At 42.3% G+C, this 18,770-nt stretch overlaps 1 gene segment (V, D, J or C); it reads right to left on the bottom strand.

Annotated features, from left to right (window-relative positions):
* LOC102890298 overlaps positions 1 to 9,398 on the bottom strand; it is a 15,599-nt gene extending 6,201 nt beyond the window's left edge. Inside the window, 2 exon segments of the V gene segment in view lie at positions 8,876 to 9,208; positions 9,327 to 9,398. Of these exon segments, the coding sequence occupies positions 8,876 to 9,208; positions 9,327 to 9,372 (379 nt within the window).
* Between the last annotated feature and the right edge of the window lie 9,372 nt (positions 9,399 to 18,770).

The following is an 18,770-nucleotide window of genomic DNA, read 5'->3' as shown; positions in this document are numbered from 1 at the left end:
GATGGTTAAGTAGCAGTCAGCCCCAGAGCTGGAGCCCGAGAAGCGATCGGAGATCCCGTCCCCCTTGCCGTGGCTTCCATCACTGTTAACCTTCTTCACATACTGAGGGGCCTTCCCTGCTTTCTGTTGATACCAACGAATGAGAAGGTGCTGTGCTCACTGCTTAGAGTGCAGGCGAGCTTGGCCGAGGATCCCAGGGAGGCAGATGCAGATGGGGGCTGGCTCATAACGACCATAACACAGAAGCCTGGAAACAGATACAGAAATGAGGCTGGATGCAACAGAGTCAGAACAAATGTCCCTCAGGACTGTGCTTAGAGGGGAATATCAGGCAGGGGAAACCCTGAGTGCCCTGGGACACTCTGACCTGTGGGGAAAACTAGGGACAGGAGGTAGATGGAAACCCTGTCCATGGTGGGAAGGAGTTTCCAGGCTCTCTGCCCTGAAGCCGCCCAGCTGGGACTGGCCTCTCCAAGCTCCTGTCTTATCCTCTCTGCTTGCAGCTCCAGAGGGAGGAGCCTGAATGCAAATCTCTTCTCTTCTTCCTCCAGTGTGTCTGTCTCTGTCTCCACTCTTGTCTGAGCTCTGAGCCTCGGGGCCTCATGCTGGTAACTTCCTGAGGTCAGAAGGAGGGCAGGTGCGGGCTTCAGAGTGGAGAGTTCATTCTGTGCAACACAAATGTCTTCAAAGGGGCATCAGTCATGCCCTTTGCACTGAGCACAGCCCTGGGGAATTGGACCCCCTAGGGTCCTTAAACCAGGACCCACAGTGCCCCCTGGTGCCATCCTACATATGTAGCTAATTCAACAGAATGACTACTTTGGAGCCCTTAATGGATGCTGACTCTTGGTGTTTCTCCCGAACCCCCTCACTTGACATCATGATAACCCAACATCAACCCTCTGCTGAAGGCACAGCCTCTCCTTCAGTCTAATGAGGAGGTAGCCACCACTGTGAGGTTAATAAATTTTCCGAAATCCCCCAGACAGTGATGATGAGTCAAGATTCCAATCCAGGATAATGACCTCAGAGCCTGACTTTTGAGCCTCCATCCTGCCCTGCCCCTCACCATCCCCCATATCTTCTTCATCCCATTCCCCAGGACCCCTGAGTCCTTCCTGTCAAACCCTCTCTTCTGTATTCATGTGCTCTGTCCTCCCGGAGTCTGTTCTGAAGAACTCTCAGATCTTCACGGTGTTGGAATTTGCATCACCCAGAAACACGGGACTGCCTTTGGACAGAGGTGGGTACACTCACTCTGCTCCCTCCATGGTATACAACATAGGATACATGTCAGTGGGGCATTTGGAATCAGGTGACTGGCTGGCTTCCTCATGTCAAGCTTGTCTCCTGACAGATCAGAATTTCTTTTCTAACATGGTCAAGGCCATTGAGTTGCAACAACTGTCAGAATAGGAAGAGAAACTTTTAAGTTTAATAAATATGATCAGCAAGATGTATTTTTACCTAATATCCAGAGCTAACGTATTTGTTTTCAAACCTAGTACTGCTGAGAATATAATGTAACTAATTCATTTACAAATGCTGAAGACATACATAGAAATGAAGTGTGAAGCGCTGTGGTGATTGATACCTGTGCAGAGACAGAAACACCCCATGGCTCGCCCCTCAGAGTTGGGTCTAAAGAGATAATTGAAGATAAGATGTGGGCTACATGCTTCAGACATGCCCACTACTGTTCCCAGTTGGGCGAGTGACAAATGGCTTCTCTCCAACCTTCCTGCCCCGATACTTACACTCCTCACACGTCACACCTCAGAGTCTCCCCATGGAGTCCACTGGCCTTCCTGCTGGTCAGTTCTCACACCTGTGCTCTGGATCATGACAACATGGGAGATTAACTCTCAGTGCTGTCCAGGGAGAATTGACCTTCATAAACATGACCTGTCCTTGTGAATTAGGCAGGTAGATCCCTTTGTGGAAAATGGCTAGACTTCCAAATTCAATAAAATAGTCCTTATAATCCTCCTTCCCTCTAGATCACTGCACAAAATATAACTTTATGACTATGTGAGGTGTACGGAAATGATCTTCCCACTGAAAGGGATTTTTGTAGCAATATTTATTTAAAAATTTACTCGAACTATTGTCCTTTATTACACTGAGTAATAATAAAACTGTGTTTGATGGCTCAGATTCATCTTCAGAATTGTAGTTGTACTTAATATCTTGTCTTTGAAAGAAAGTAGTGTAGTGTGTACGGGGCGGGGGAGGGGAGCTCTATGGAGAGTAACCACACAGGATATCTGGTCATGAATTCTTAACTGGGCAGGTCATGATGGGTAGTCACACCCCAGGCATATGTCTTCTTTAGTAAAGGGATTAATTGTCTTAGGCAAGCCCTACCCATTGTTTCTGTGCATCTAGGTTAACACATCTTTGAAATAAACTGTAACCACTCTCAAGATAGCACATAATCTTGTTAACTATCCTCTAATCCAATCTCCTCCTTGTTTTTCCCACCTCCACGTAATCTTCCTTTCCTGCCCTCCTTGATTTTAAATGCACAAAAGAAGCCGTAAAACCATTATTCTTGGGGGAATTTGAGATCTTGCTCCCAGGATATATTATCAGTTTGGCTCAAATAAACTTATAAAAATTCTCCACGGGTTTGGATGTTTCATACGTTGACAGTAGAAACATGTTATAAAAATTTCCTCATTTCTACGTGCACGCGGTATTCTTTGTTTGGTGAAAAGTGGAGCAGCTGTTTCTCCCTAGCAAGGCATGATGGTCATGAGACTGTACCCTCCATCACCCCCTGGTAGCCATAAGGTTATACTGCAGGGACAGTTACCCCAAAGACATCTCATCCATCTCATCCACAAGCCACATGCACCTGTTGAGAATGAAATATGGATCGTCCCAGTAGATATGTGCTGTAGTTCTGAAATACCCACTAGATTTCAAAGACTTAGTATAAGTATAATGTACAATGTTTAATTTTTGTATTTAATTCATACTGAAATATTTTCAACTAACTGAATTAAAATATATTATGAAAACTAATTCAGACTGTTTCACCTAATCTCCTAAAAGTAGCTACTGTAAAATTTTAAATAACATATGTGGTTCAAATTTTATTTCTGTTAGACAGGACGTCACTGCAAAGCCACTTGCTTTTGAAAAAAGAGAGAGAACTTTCTGGCACCTCATGGACAGGCCAACTCTTAGCTTTGAAAGCAGAGTGAGAAGCCACAGGCTGGTGGTGAAGAACAAGAACCGTGGGGTCAAAGACCTCAGTTTGCTGCTGGGCCAGCTGCTTTCTAGTGCTGATCTCAAACAAGGAACACATCCCTCTATGTCTCAGCTTCCACATCTGTAAAATGAGGAGGTGATGAGGAAGCTTGCTCATATAGCATCTGTAATTAAACAATTTAGTAAATGTGAAGCCCTATATTGTGAGCTGGTCTTGCAACTAACACAATTTGAGTACAAAGCCCCAAGAACCAGGGGAGCTGATAATGTAAATTTAAGTATGAGATCAGGAGATGATGAGATGAGATGTCCCAGCTCAATCAGCAAGACAGGAAAAGAGGTGAATTCCTTCTTTCTTTGCCTTTTGTTCTACTCAAGTTTTCAATGAATTACATGGGCCCAATCACATGGGGGTGCGCAATCCATCTACTTACTGAGTCCACCAACTCAAATGCTAGTCTCATCCAGGAATATCCTCATAAGTGCACCCAGAAATAATGTTTAAAATATGAGCCCTCCATAGCCCACTCAAATTAACCATAAAATAATCATCACAGTGAACATCTATCCTGATTTGCCTGAGAATGAGGACCTTTCTCAGATATGGTACTTTTAGTCCTAAAACTGGGAAAATGCTAGCCAAATGGGCAGAGTTGGTTACGGTCTAGGTTTTGTGTTGCCTAAACATAGGTTCATTCAGATGTTTGAACAGTTCTTGGTACATATATGTGTGTGTGTGCGTGTGTGTGTGTATATATATATATATATATATACACACACAAGCAAGAAGAAATTAGTAAAGTATGGCAGTGAAGACCATAAAAATTTGGTATGAGTCATTCTTCTAAGTACATGCACACACTATATATACACATATATATATACATATACATATATATATACACATGCGCACACACACATATATGTACACATATATATATATATTCATAATAGCTAAAACTCCAGCTAGAAATTGGGTTGGCTCATCATAGAAAACAGATACATTGAGGATCCTTGAAAAGATGGGGACACTCCCACAAATATCTTTTCCCTTGTGAAAAAAAAAGGAGTCATTTTGGGAAGAGTCCAGCCTGATGGGGAGACAGGCATTGTAGCTGAGCCCCTTGTGATTTTAATGCCCCTAGTATTTCCGGCAGCTAAAATCAAATAATTTAATTCTTCATTAGGTCTTTGTTCTTAACCACTCTTTCTGCTCAATTCTTTTGGTTTTCATGAATGTAGGCTTAAGTTGCATATGCGATGTCTCTTTGTCAAACAGGAAGAGATAACCTGAGGGTTGTGAGGAAATTTATGAATTTGCTTTGAAGAAGGAAAGAATGTCTCCAAGGTAGCCGCAATTGGGAGTCTAGTACAAAAAAGCATTACCTGTGACTAAAGGAACACAGATTTCTTTACAGTTCCCTGGAACTCCCCTCCCCTACTCCCTAGCTGCATAAAAACTCTCTATTTTTGCTTTCTGGGAGAGATAGATTTGAGAGATCTTTTTCTCCCATCCTCTTGCTTTAGCCAAATTGAATAAGCCTTTCTCTATCTCCAAGCATTGGTTTCTCAATGTTTTGGCTTACTAGGACATCTGTCATAAGAACTTAAAGTTTGGGAGGTAACTCTGCAACAGCATGTGCAGAGCTGCTTCTAGATTAAAAGTTCATTGATTTAAAAGGAGTGGAAATTTTACATAAAACGGAATTGCAATTGAAATTCTTTCCTGTTCAGCTTCCTTGGATATGGGGTCAAAATGAGATATCCTAAAAGAAAAAGAACATCCAACCCTTTCGCCTCAGTCTCTCAGCAACATCTTCATCTTTTCTTAGTTGTTCTTTTTTCAGCAACAGATGTGTAAAGGAATAACCCACTGAGAAGAGCCACCCTGATGAGAGAGCGTGGGAGACACGGAACTGAATAAGACAACATTATGACTGGAGAACTAAATCCAACATGGTCTGCACTGATGTGGGGGACCAAGGCATTTAAAGCGAGGATTTTCCAATTAGGCTCCCAGTCAAGATGGCGGAGTATATAAATGCTGTGCTTGCCTCCTCCCACGACCATATCAAAATTATATCTAAACTACAAACATCATTGAGAATCACTGAAAGACTAGTTGAAGTCCTGTAATTAAAGATATACAGAAGAAGCCACACTGAGCTTGGTAAGAGCATTGGAGACACAGAACAGGCTGGTCACACACCCACATGTGGTAGTTAAAAATCAGGAGGGATATCTCAACTACAGAGGTCCCCTCTGAGGATCAAGGCATTCTGGCCCCACACCAGGCTTCCCAGCACAGAGTTCCAGTCCCAGAAAGAGAAGTCTCCACAACTTCTGGCTGTGAAAAACAGTGGATATTGTGGCTAAATGAGACAGAGGGCTGCTGGAGTATAAGATGTTCCTCTTAAAGGGCCCATACACAGACTTACTTAATGACAGACTCACTCACTCTGAGCTCCAGCTCTGCGGCAGCAGATTGAGAGGGGCCAAGGACATACAAGGAGGAACTGAATTGTTTGGCTTCCAGGTGAGGACTGGAGGGACAGCTTCCTCTCAGACAGAAGTGTTGGCAGAAGCCATGGTTCCTTTGTTGAACCCTCCCTCCACTAGCTTGCATGTGCAGGTGGACGCCATATCTGAGCTTCCGTCAACCTAGCTAACACTGTTTGCCCTGCCCTGGTGATTCCCTGATACCCTGTGCCACCCAAATTGCAGGCCCACTCAAGCCACTTCCAGTGATTTTCCACACAAATGGCCTATTTTGGCTCATACTGCAAGCTTTCCTAAAATATCTCAAAGATTTGCAAAGCCCAAACAAGCAGCATCTGGCCTTTGTGTGCCCTGTACCTTTTGCTGAACAGCCCTAAGCTCAATACTAGTGGCAGCTGGCCTCAGTTCACATCTTAGCATCTCCCAGGCACCTCCACGCCCAGATGGTGGCAACCATCTGAAGAACACTTTGTAGCTCATACTAAGTGGCCCTGGACAGGCACAGACTGTGACTGACCTTGGCCTGCAACAGAGCTCCTCCTAAGATGTCCCCAAACCAACACACCCACTGGCCAGCTTCAGACCACACCAGGGCACTACCCAACTACCTCCACAAATCACACACCCAAAGGGCAGACTTGACAGGCACTAGAGCTCCTTTAAAGCAAATCCTGCACAACAATTTTTCCACTGTAGTCACAGCCAGTTCTCACAACTAATTAGCCTGAAAGTCAGTCTCTCTCATCGACATGCCAACAGCAATCAAGGCTCAACTACAACAGGAGGGCACACACAACCCACACAAGGAACACACCTGGAGTACCTGGTTCAGTTGATCAGGGAGACTGCACCACTGGGCTTCACAGGACACCTACTACATAAGGTCACTCTACCAAGACCAGGAGATGTAGCAGTTCTACCTAATACATAGAAACAAATACAGGAAGGCAGCCAAAATGAGAAGACAAAGAAACATGTTCCAAATTAAAGAACAGAACAAAACTCCAGAAAAAGAACTAAACAAAATGAAGAAAAGCAATCTACTGGAAGCAGAGTTCAAAACACTAGTTATAAGGATGTTCAATGATCTCAGTGAGAACTTCAACAAAGAAATAGGAAACATAAAAATGAAGATAGAGAACATAAAAAATAACCAGTCAGAAATAAATAATAACTAAAATGAAGACTACATTACAGGGAATCAACAGTGGATTAGACAAAGTGGAAGACTGAATCAGCAATTTGAAAGATAAGATAGCAGAAAACACTCAATTAGAACAGCAACAAGAAAAAATAATTTTTAAAAATGAGGCTAGTTTAAGTGACCTCTGGGACAACATCAAGCGTACCAACATTCACATCATAAAGGTACCAGAAAGAGCAGAGAGAAAGCAAGGAATTAAAAATCTATTTAAAAACATAATGGTAGAAAACTTCCCTAACCTGGCAAAGGAAATAGACATACAAGCCCAGGAAGAGCAGAGACTCCCAAATAAGTTGAACTTAAAGAGGCCCACACCAAAACACATTATAATTAAAACACCAAAAGTTAAAGACAAAGAGGGAATCTTAAAAGTAGCAAGAGAAAACCAGTTACCTACAAGGGAGTTCACATAAGACTGTTAGCTGGTTTTTCAACAGAAACTTTCCAGGCTAGAAGGGATTGGCAGGAAATAGTCAAAGTGATGAAAAGTAAAGAACTACAAGCAAGATTACTCCACCTAGAAAAGCTATCATTTAGAATTAAAAGACAAAAAACAAACAAACAAACAAACAAAAAAACACCCAGAGCTCTCCAGACAAGCACCAAACCAGTATTACAAAGAATGTTAAAGGAACTTCTTTAAGAAGAAGAAGGGGAAAAAAAGATCAAAAATGTAAAAAATAAAATGGCAATAACTACATTCTTGTCAATAATTACTTTAAATGTAAATGGATTAAATGCTTTAATCAAAAGACATAGGTAGGTGGTTGAATGTATAAGAAAATAAGACTCTTAAATATGCTGCCTACATGAGACTCATTTCAGATCAAAAGGCACACATAGACTGAAAGTAAAGAGATGGAAAAAGATATTTCATAAAAACAAAAAGAAAAAAAAATCTGGTGTTGCAATACTTATGCCAGACAAAATAGACTTTAAAACAAAGGCTATAACGAGACAAAAAAAGGATCCAGTAATCCCACTGCTGGATATTTATCTGAAGAAACCCAAAGCACTACACCCATATGTTCATTGCAGCATTATTTACAATATCTAAGATATGGAGGCAACCTACTGTATATCAATATATGAGTGCATAAAGAAGACGTGATACATATACACAATGGAATATTACTCAGCCGTTAAAAAAAAATGAAATCTTACCATTTGCGACAACATGGATGGACCTAAAGGGTATTATGGTACATGAAATAAGTCAGACAGAGAAAAACAAATATCTTATGATTTCATTTATATGAGGACTCTGGAGAACAGGATAAATGAACAGACAAAACAGAAACAATCTCATAGATACAGAGAGCATTTTGATGGTTTCTAGACTGAGCAGGGGATTGGAGGGATGGGTGAAGTGAGAGAGGGGATTAAGAGGTACAAATTGATAGTTACAGAATAGTCATGGGGATGTAGAGTATAGCATGAGGAATATGGCCAGTAGTGTTGTAATAAATATGTATGTTGTCAAATAGGAATTAGATTTATTGGGGTGATTGCTTTGTAAGTTTTACAAATGTCTAATCATTGTGTTGTACACCTAAACCCAATATAATATTACATGTCAACTGTAATTGAAAAATAAAAATTATTACAAAAATAATGTTAGACTATAAAAAAATAATAAAGTGAGAATTTTCCTGAGGACTGTGAAAACTGCCCCAAACATATATCTCTTTGTCTTTCTTATACTGCAATTGAGGAGTTGGAAAGGGTTGCATATTCTGAAACTATGACATACAGGCTAAGAAAACTGTCATTGTCCCAAAACAAAAAAACAGAGAGTAGGTTGCATTTTGGATGTTAAGGTGGGAGAGCAGAGAGACACGGAGAGAACTGATCCTCAAGGCCATGGTGCATGAAGCCCCTTCTGCTCAGGGTGGGGAAGCATCTCTAGAGCAAGAAGAGACCCTGTGAGCACAAGGCAGGTTTTGGACTCACTTCCCCATGAACTTGCACCACTGTGGGAAGTGCTACTGCCCGCATATGAGAAACAGTGATAATCAGCCTCGTCCTCAGGCTGAAGCCTGGAGATGATCAGCAAGGCTGTGTTGCCAGACTTGGAGCCAGAGAAGCGATCAGGGATTCCAGAGGGCCGAGTGTTGACATTATAAATCAAGAGTTTGGGGGTCGTGCCTGAGCGCTGTTGGTACCAGGAGACATCATTATATCTCCCAATGTCATTGCTGCTGCCAGCACAGGAGATGGTGACCGTCTGTCCCAGAGCCCCGGACACTGAGGAAGGCTGAGTCAGGGCAGACTGGGCCCAGGACCCTGAAAAAGGCAAAAATACACTCTTGTGAGGTCAGTGTTAGGGACCAGGTAAGCCTGAGGAAGGAGAGACAAAGGAACAGCCCAGATGTCCCCATGGGCCCTTCCCTGGAGGCCTCACCTGTGCCCTGAGAGAGGAGGCTGAAGAGGAGCAGAGCCCAGGCCATGGTCGAGATGCCCTAAGAGAGTTCCCTCTGAGCCCCCAGCCTTGAGCCTGGCTCCCCAGACCTCTCTTATCCCCTTCTCCTGCCTCAGAGGAGGGAGGGGCCTCCATGCAAATTTCCTTCTTGTACCTGCCTCTCCTCAGCCCCCTCAAACCTGGCACTTGATTTCTACAGCTGTTTCTACATCCTTGGATAGGAGAAGGTAGGTGAAAGGAAGAAAACACTTTGACAAGTATATTCTGAGGGACACAAACACCTAATGTTTATACCTGATTTACAAGGGAGAAAGGTCTGCTGAAGTCTTTCATGTAAATGAGGTCCTGGACCTTCAGTGTCCCTGCTGTGAGGTGACTTTGTATCTCTGTGACTCTCTCAAGCTGAGGACACACTCGGCAGCACCCTCAGCTGGGAGCCAATCTTCAGAGTCTCACTGCTGTTAGGAAAGTTTCTCTGCTTACACCTGGGACACACCTGCTGTTGGGAGGTGGTGGGTGGTTGGATCTCCCCTAGGTGCACCATCTTGTCACCATCTTCACCCCCACTTGTTTGTGCTGAAGCCTCTGCAGCACCATAACCTACGGTCTGATCAGTTCCTCCCAAGCCCTTACCCACAGGCCACACAGAGTATCCAGGTATACACGTGAGGGAGCCCGTGGGGGGACCAAGGAGCATCTACCAGAAGCCACTATGCTGAATCCATCTCTGCTTCTCCCCATTCTGCCATTTGAATCTTGTTTGTACAAGTGACTTGTATTTTCTCAACTTCCAACTGTCAACATGAGAAATGAGGACTATACGCCCACCGGCTGTTGTATGTCACCTGAGACTAATGAAAGAGGAAGGTGAAGGTTTGATAATGGCGCATTTGTATGTCAGCAACAGTGATATTTACCAATAACTTTATATTATTCAAAGATGACATTCCGTCTATCTTGGCTTTATTGGTCTGAAAACAAAGATGGATTCCTGCACGTATTTTTCCACCTCAACATTTACACAGGCCAAGATAAAATGATTTCTCAAACACGAGGACACAAAAGAACCGTTGTGTAAATATTTCTTTCTGTTTCTTTCCTTAAATTGTGTTTAAAACTCTTGTTCTTTCCTGTTTTTCAACTGCCAATGGTTCAAAGTGATTTAATTTTTCACAACAAATACAGTTTTTCAGGTCGGAGCTCCATTTATGATGCAAGAAGCATGTGCCACCTTTTTCCAGCATAAAATACAGCTCTAAAACCTGGAGAGAATTCATGGAGGAGTTATTTGAGTGCCTACAAAGTTAACCACACAAAGCAGATTGGGGAAGACGCTGGCATTCGAAAGATCATTGAACATTGGGTGAGTGCCCCATTTTTCCTTCAGGGCCTGGACTCAAGGCAGCTGGAAGGCTAGAAGGGGCACTAGAGAGACATAGACAGAGCTTCAGGATGTGTTCCCTTGTCCACACTTCGGGAGGAGAAAGAGAACTCCTAATGCTCAGAGAAAATTGAAGATCTTCACATTTTCTTTTCTTTTGTTTTTTCTCTCTCTATTTCCCATGCCCGAAGCCCCAGGTGAATCTCCTGTGTTGTCAGCAATGACGACAGTGGTCGTGGACCTTGCCTTTCTATTTCAGAGCTGTTTCTAAGAGCGTGGCACAGAAACACATTGCTTCTCTTGCAGTTTATACTTCTGCCTCTTGAAACAGACATAGACACTGACACAGCAAGAGGCCATCAGTACGAGGGAACTAAATTGACAATTTTTTTTTGTCCAGAAAACCAAAAAAGGCAACGCCAGGGAACCAGAAGTTCTTGGGCGATTGTGCAGAGACATAAGCTTGAGAAAGTCATTCTGATAATTGTTTATGATTCTTAGTCTTCACTCTGAGCTGAGCTGGCACAGATTCTAATAAGTTATAAAGATATTGGGAAAATGTTTAAGAAATTGTCAACTACCTGGAACCCAGATGGACCATCGTGTAGCTCACACTTAGATCCATCCAAATACCAAGTCAAAAGTTTTGTAGATTTTATAGATTGAACTGATAGAAACCACAGAATTCTGGGTGGAATTGGCAGCCTGTACTTAACTGGGCAGATTGTCTGCTGAAACGAAAATATCAAGATAGGATTAAAACAAGATCCATAGTTTCATCACATAATGTTGGGTATATCCAGGATAGAATCCAAAATCACTTGCATATGGAAAACCAGGAAAACTCAACTACATAGAAATGACAATTATAGAGTCTAACTTAAACATGACGGATACATTGGGAATATGTCACAAAGACTTTAAACCAGCTTTAAAAAAATAATACCAGAGATATGAACAAAATCTCTTGAAATAAATAGAGAGATAGAAAGTGTCAGCCAAGAAATAGAAGATAAAATGAAGCACAAACTAGAATTAGCACAGATGAAAACTATACTAGATGGGACTAACGGCAGATTGGGCATTGAAAATAAAAGATGTATGACCTCGAAGTCATAACAATGAGAATTGACTAGTGTAAAGCACATGAAGAGAAAATAAATTAAAATATATATATATATATCACCAATAAATATAGGACCAAGTCAACTGACCTAATATACATATTATTGGAGTTTCTGAAAGAGAAGACAGAATGATGGAAAGAAACACATATATCCAGAAGCTCAACCAACCCCAGCCACTAGAGATGTGAAGAAAACCACTTTAAGACTCATTATCATCAATTCTTATTTGCGTGGACACATTTCCAGATCCCTCTTTGGCTTCCCTCATTGATTATTGATTTATTACTAAAATGTCAACTAGACAAGTCTGTTCTCTGACAAACCTATCACATCTTTTCTTTCTCTCTCTCCCTCTCCCCACCTTCAAGACACAAACTCCAGTCACAAGAGAATTCTCACTGTCTGTCGTGAAATTGAAAGGATACACAACTATGTTTGTTCTTTCCTAAACCCCACTAAAACTGTACTGAGTGTTATAGCCATATGTTAGAGTTTTATGTAAGAGACCAAGGAACAGGGAAGTAGAAAACAACACAAACTTGGAAGCCAGGATGCATGTTGACAAGCGGTAACTGACTTAGACCTGACAGAGCCCCATCCCAAGTTTGCAATGGTTCCAACCTGAAATATCATATTTTCTTTTCATTCTGTTGTGAGTAGGAAGTGAGGAGCTGAGATGAATGAAAACATTAGAAAAATTAGGAGCTATTACAGGTCCTCTCTCCTCCTAGTAGTGAGAGTGGTAGACAGACCACTGCCCACCAGCCTTTCCCTGCAGAGGATGAAACTCAGTTCTCTGGATGAGGGAGGCCAGGCAGAGTTGAGTCTGAAGGTGTCATGAAGAGAACCCTACGTGCCTCATGTGTATTGTATCCTCTGCCACCTCTTTCTAAAGGTCATCTCCCACTGATACCTTTCTCTAGTAGGCAACAGATGACTGATTCATCTATGATTAACTGACATATCCCAGGTGCAGACAACTGTGTTACCATCCTGTAACATTTGGTAATGTGTGGCCTGGATTCTAACTTATAGTTCCTTGACCGCACTAGGCTTGTCTTGACATGAGCCGTTCTCCAGTGTCCAGACTGGCCAAGAATAATTTTTTTCTCTTCCTCCCAGTGAAATGATCTCAGGTGACCCCTAGAGTCCATGCTGAACTGTGTAACAAAAAACGTGGGCCTCTGATCTCCTGCAATTAGTTCTGCTAGAGAGCCAGGATCTGGCCACCTCCAGCAAGACCAGACCCAACTCTAGGATCCCTTCTCTCTCTTCTGGGGTCTTGTCTGCTGTCTTCAGGCTCCAATAAATCCCAGGGAAGAGATTGAGCTTGAGCCACTGTTAGTGTAAATGTCTCCTGGGGCCTCACCTGATAGACACATTATCCTTTTCTCACTCAGTTGTTGTGTTGCTTGTTCCCATTGTCTCAAAAATATGTTGTTTGGGGATGCAGACCTAGAAAGGTATGGGCAAGGAATGAAAGAAAAGCAATAGAGGGGTTAATACCGAAGCCAACATAGTAGCTAATTGGGGGAGTGGGATAGATGGATATGCTTTGGATGGTTTCCATTTCTTCTTCTTCTTCTTCTTCTTCTTCTTCTTCTTCTTCTTCTTCTTCTTCTTCTTCTTCTTCTTCTTCTTCTTCTTCTTCTTCTTCTTCTGCTTCTGTTTCTGCTTCTTCTTCTTCTTCTTCTTCTTCTTCTTCTTCTTCTTCTTCTTCTTCTTCTTCTTCTTCTTCCTCATTTTATGCACTCTTCTTTAGAAACGATGCATTTCAGAATGGAAGGAAAGCTGAAACGTACCTGAATTCTTTTCTTTTCCTTAGGTACACAGAAAAAAACTCAGGACGAATGCAGGATGTGGAGAGTTTTTGTGACAAACCACAAGTACAAGGTGAAAAACCTACCCTTGTAGACTTTTGGAGGTAATAGAAGCAGTCATCTAGAACATTTGACAAAGACACTGGAAAAGAAAAAGAAAGAGCCAATAGCAGGATAAAGCCCCCTCACTCATTTAATGAAGCTGAGGCTTTGACCCCCTCTGTCCCTTCTCTAGCATGTCCAGGACACGTTCAAACAACAGGTAGAAAAGAAAGAAAGATGCCCCTTAATGGGGAATCCTCAAGAGGTGCTAGGATGAGATAAAAATGAAGTCTTGACTGCCTCCTAAATATCTCTCTGAGAAAAAGTATTATATTTTTATTTCCTCATGTGAAGTGATGGGAACCTAGGATTTTCATGCCCTAGATCCTGAAAGAACCACTCTGGCTTTGAGAAGAAAAGACAGAAAAATTAATGAGATTCCATCAATTGATTCATAGAAAAATAAAATGAGGCATATCTATACAATGTACTATTATTTGGCATGAGAAGGGATGAAATCTTGACATATGTTTCAACATGAATGGACCTTGAAAACACTTTAATAAATGAGAGAAATCAAACACAAAGGACCACATAGCATGTGATCCATTTATGTAAAATGTCCAGAATAGGCAAATCCATAAAGACATAAAGTAAAATAATAGTTGCTAGGGGATGAGAAAAGAAGGACATGGGGAGTTACTGCTAATGGATGAAGTGTTACTTTCATGGGAATAAAAACATTCTGGAATTATAGAGTGTAATACATGCACACACTTGTGAAGATAGTAAAAAATCAATAAATCATAGACTTTAAAATGATGAATATTATGGAATGTGAATGTTGGTGAATATAACTTACTCTTAAATGATTCCAAAAAAATGAATGTTATATGTTTGTTATATATTCATATTTATGTATCTGTATATACCTATACATATATACACATACAAAACATATATACACAGGTAACACATACACATACATATTCATATCCATATATAAGCTGAGAGAGAGATGAAAAATAAAGAAATACAATGAAACAGAAATATGATAAAATATTAATAATTGGTGGATCAATGAGAAGGATAAATAAGAGTTCTTTTATTATCTTGAGATTATTAAGTTTGCAGTTATTTCAAAATAAAATAATAACAAGGGAAAGAAAGGAAAGCCTGAGTTTAGGAGTGAAGGGACTTGACTGAACTCAGAAGAGGTTTTGGTCTCACTTCCCCCTGCACTTGGATCACTGTGGAGAGTGCTACCGCTTCTATACGAGCAACAGTAATAATCAGCCTCATCTTCAGGTTGGAGCCCAGAGATAGTCAAGGAGGCCGTGGTGCCAGACTTGGAGCCAGAGAAGCGATCAGGGATTCCAGAGGGCCGAGCGTTGACTCTATAAATCAGGAGTTTGGGGGTCGTGCCTGAGCGCTGTTGGTACCAGGAGACATCATTATATCTCCCAATGTCATTGCTGCTGCCAGCACAGGAGATGGTGACCGTCTGTCCCAGAGCCCCGGACACTGAGGAAGCACCTGGGGGAGATCCAACCGCTCACCACCCCTCAATAGCAGGTGGGGCCCAGATGAGCCTGAAGAGAAGACAAAGGATCAGCTCTGATGTCCCTGTGGTCCCTTCCCTGGAGGCCTCACCTGTGCCCTGAGAGAGGAGGCTGAAGAGGAGCAGAGCCCAGGCCATGGTCGAGATGCCCTAAGAGAGTTCCCTCTGAGCCCCCAGCCCTGAGCCTGGCTCCCCAGACCTCTCTTATCCCCTTCTCCTGCCTCAGAGGAGGGAGGGGCCTCCATGCAAATTTCCTTCTTGTACCTGCCTCTCCTCAGCCCCCTCAAACCTGGCACTTGATTTCTACAGCTGTTTCTACATCCTTGGATAGGAGAAGGTAGGTGAACGGAAGAAAACACTTTGACAAGTATACTCTGAGGGACACAAACACCTAATGTTTATACCTAATTTACAAAGGAGAAAGATCTGCTGAAGTCCTTCATGTAAATGAGGTCCTGGACCTTCAGTGTCCCTGCTGTGAGGTGACTTTGTGTCTCTGTGACCCTCTCAAGCTGAGGACACACTCGGCAACACCGTCAGCTGGGTGCCTACTGCCTCTCCTGACTCCATTCTGATCTGGCTCTCAATTCTAGATGTTTCTGCATCCCTGGACAGCAGAGTTAATTTGAGAAAATTGAAACTCTTTGATATGATTTTTCTTGCTCAAGGCACACTGAAACCATTATTAGTGTCATCCTTGGATGTCCCTGTCTTTTCTACTCTGGGAGTCAGGGTGGTTCTTGGCTGGGGTATCCAGGGCCTTTCCCTTCAAGATGTCTAGGAGTGGGGTGAAGTTAGGGTCTGAGATTGCCTAGGAGAAATCCAATCATGCTACCCAAGGACCACAGGTAAAGCTGGGATCTCTTATTCCTCTTTAGCCCTTCCTTGGTTCTCCTCAGATTAAATGAGCCCTTGTGCATCTTTCGTTCCAATCTCTACAGTGTCTGAGGCCCAGTGACTTTTATTGTCACTTGTATAGGTAGAAATATTGGGACGCAACAGATACAGGAAATCTCCTTTCCCCCAAGTCCTATTAGGAGGGTCTCAGAGTAAACACCTATTAAGACTTCATTCAGGTCAGGGTGTAAACCACAGCCAGTGCCTTCCCCAAATCCAGCCAATTCTGCCCCCTGGTGGCCTCAGTTGATGCAACCCAAGCACCAGAGAAGGAAGCTGAATGGGAGCTAGAAAAATCTGCTCTTCTCTCCTCTCCTCTTTTCTTCTCCTTTCAGCTCAGGACCAGGCAGGTCCCCAGATCCCTCTTTCATCCACCCGAGTTCATTTTTCCACCTTCCCTTAAAATGGAAAGTGTCAACTGCTAAACCGGGTAGCTCAGGCTCTTCCCTGAGCACCACGGTGTTTGTCACAGAGCATCTTGTCCTAGGCTTAATAATGCAGTTCTTGGCCTCGGTTGAGGAAACATGAGATGTGAAATAAAATCAACTCCAATTGACAAAGGGAAGACAGAATGGCTACCCACAATGTTGAAGGCAAAATATCCATGAAAGAGAGAGGGCTCAGTAGGATTGATTATCTCTGAATGGAAAGCAGGAAGCAGCATTCTTGTGTTGAGATTCTGGGAGGTGACAAGTCAGGATTGGCCAAAGGGCCCAACACCAAGATCTCTCGTCAGAGTGTGTCTGCCTGTCACACAGAACACAAAATGTTCTACCTTATGCCCTCTATGTAGCACGTTGAGATACTCTCACCTCAGAACTATGTGTCTTCTTGAGGCAAAATCTCCTCCATCCATAGAGAGATGATTAGCCTGGTTTGTTCTTCTAGAAAGAGTTGGATTTTGAGAAAAGACAAATCAGGACTGTCTGATCCTGGCCGGAGTGGAAGTGGAAATGTCCTCAGGAAATGACTGGGAGTTCTACGAATAAAAATGCCCTGAAGAACCTATTTTAGTGTCGTCATTCATACCACATCACAGACATTTCCAAGAGCAAAGAGAGGTGACATCCTGGGCAAGGGAGAGCAGAGAGTCATGGCAGCCTCTGGCATTGGGGGAGAGGACATAGGTGGTGGGAGGAAGTGACAATTTTATATCTGAGACAATGGTTTCATTGTTTGTACTTTAAACATTTATGTGCTATATTACATTAAATGATTTAGATAATAATGTCCTTGGTGTAAGATAATAGTAAAATGGCCGTAAGTCAATGAACTGCTCAGAAATCCATCAGACTGGGCCTGTGGAGTGAGTAGACTAGATCCTTGTCTCCTGGGAAAACCACTGAGAGATCCCCTGGGTACATTCCAGATATCCACGTCCTTCCTGCAAGAAGCAAACTTGTGATCTTCATGAGATTCCACTTTGTCCTCTGTTCCCTGTTCTATTAGTACCAGGAACCACTCAGAGTACCCAGGCTGCAGGAATTCCCATTCTCATTTAAAATTGTTCTGTATGTGTGTGCCTGCTAGATAAGATGCGACATGGAAACGCTAAGCATGACTGCCCCAAAGGAGCAAAAGAGCACTGGCAGATGATATGATTAGTAACCAATAAAGCCAAAGCATGCAAATTAAAAATATACAAATATTAATTCCTGAATTCCTATCTTTTATGCAGAAATAATTATAATGATTATTTAAACAGTAGCAATTAAAAATGTATATATATAACATCCACAAGAGGTGCAGTAGAAAATGAGTGGCCTCTGACCCCAAGATTCTATGGACACATGAAAGTAAGTAACTGTCTGTGGTGCCGAGTCCGATTGCATCAAACAGAAAAAACATTGGTGGATATTTTGACCATAGTGACACCTAAAACATTTCAAATCTTGTCCATCAAAAATGACCCTTCTGTCCTCATCTTAAAAAAAGAAAAAACTAAATAGGAATACTGTCGCATGATTTGAGAAAATGAAGGAGGCAATTTCTACAGTCTGAGACTGAGACTCCACATACACAAGAAACAAAGTACGCTGGTAGCTCCAGAAAGGTCATATTAGAGAGATCCTGCTCACTCTGCATGTAGTTACTGGTTCTGGTTGTAATTATTACTATTATAAAATAGTAACTACCTTCTCAAAAGGAAATTGTGAGAGAAGAAACACTAAAAAAGGTAATGGTGGCTCTCACAGTCCTATGAACATCGAAATAAATTGTAAATGGTCCTATTATTACAGTCAGGGAGCAGGACATATATCAGATGCCACGTGGATCACCAGAGCAGTGGTCTCTCTGCTTCCCATTGGTTTTCTACACAAGGACATTCACACACACACACACACACACACACACACACACACACGCACATCCTATGGGAAGGTGCTGTCTCTGACCAGCATTACACACACAACTGCCACCTAGAACCTTATTCTCCGTCCATTTCCACTGTGCTATGACCCAGCTAGGTAGGGGTCCATGGGTGTCACTGTTGCACCTTGGATGATTAAAGAATGAAGGTACTGACTCTTCACAGGGAAAGAAAGAAGTAATTAGAAAGATCTGAAAAAAAAAAACAATGTAAACAGAAAACATTAT

Source organism: Pteropus alecto, unplaced genomic scaffold (assembly GCF_000325575.1).
Source record: "Pteropus alecto unplaced genomic scaffold, ASM32557v1 scaffold642, whole genome shotgun sequence".
NCBI lineage: Eukaryota > Metazoa > Chordata > Mammalia > Chiroptera > Pteropodidae > Pteropus > Pteropus alecto.
The sequence above is the reverse complement of the archived record's forward strand: the minus strand, read 5'-3'. Positions and strand labels throughout refer to the sequence as shown.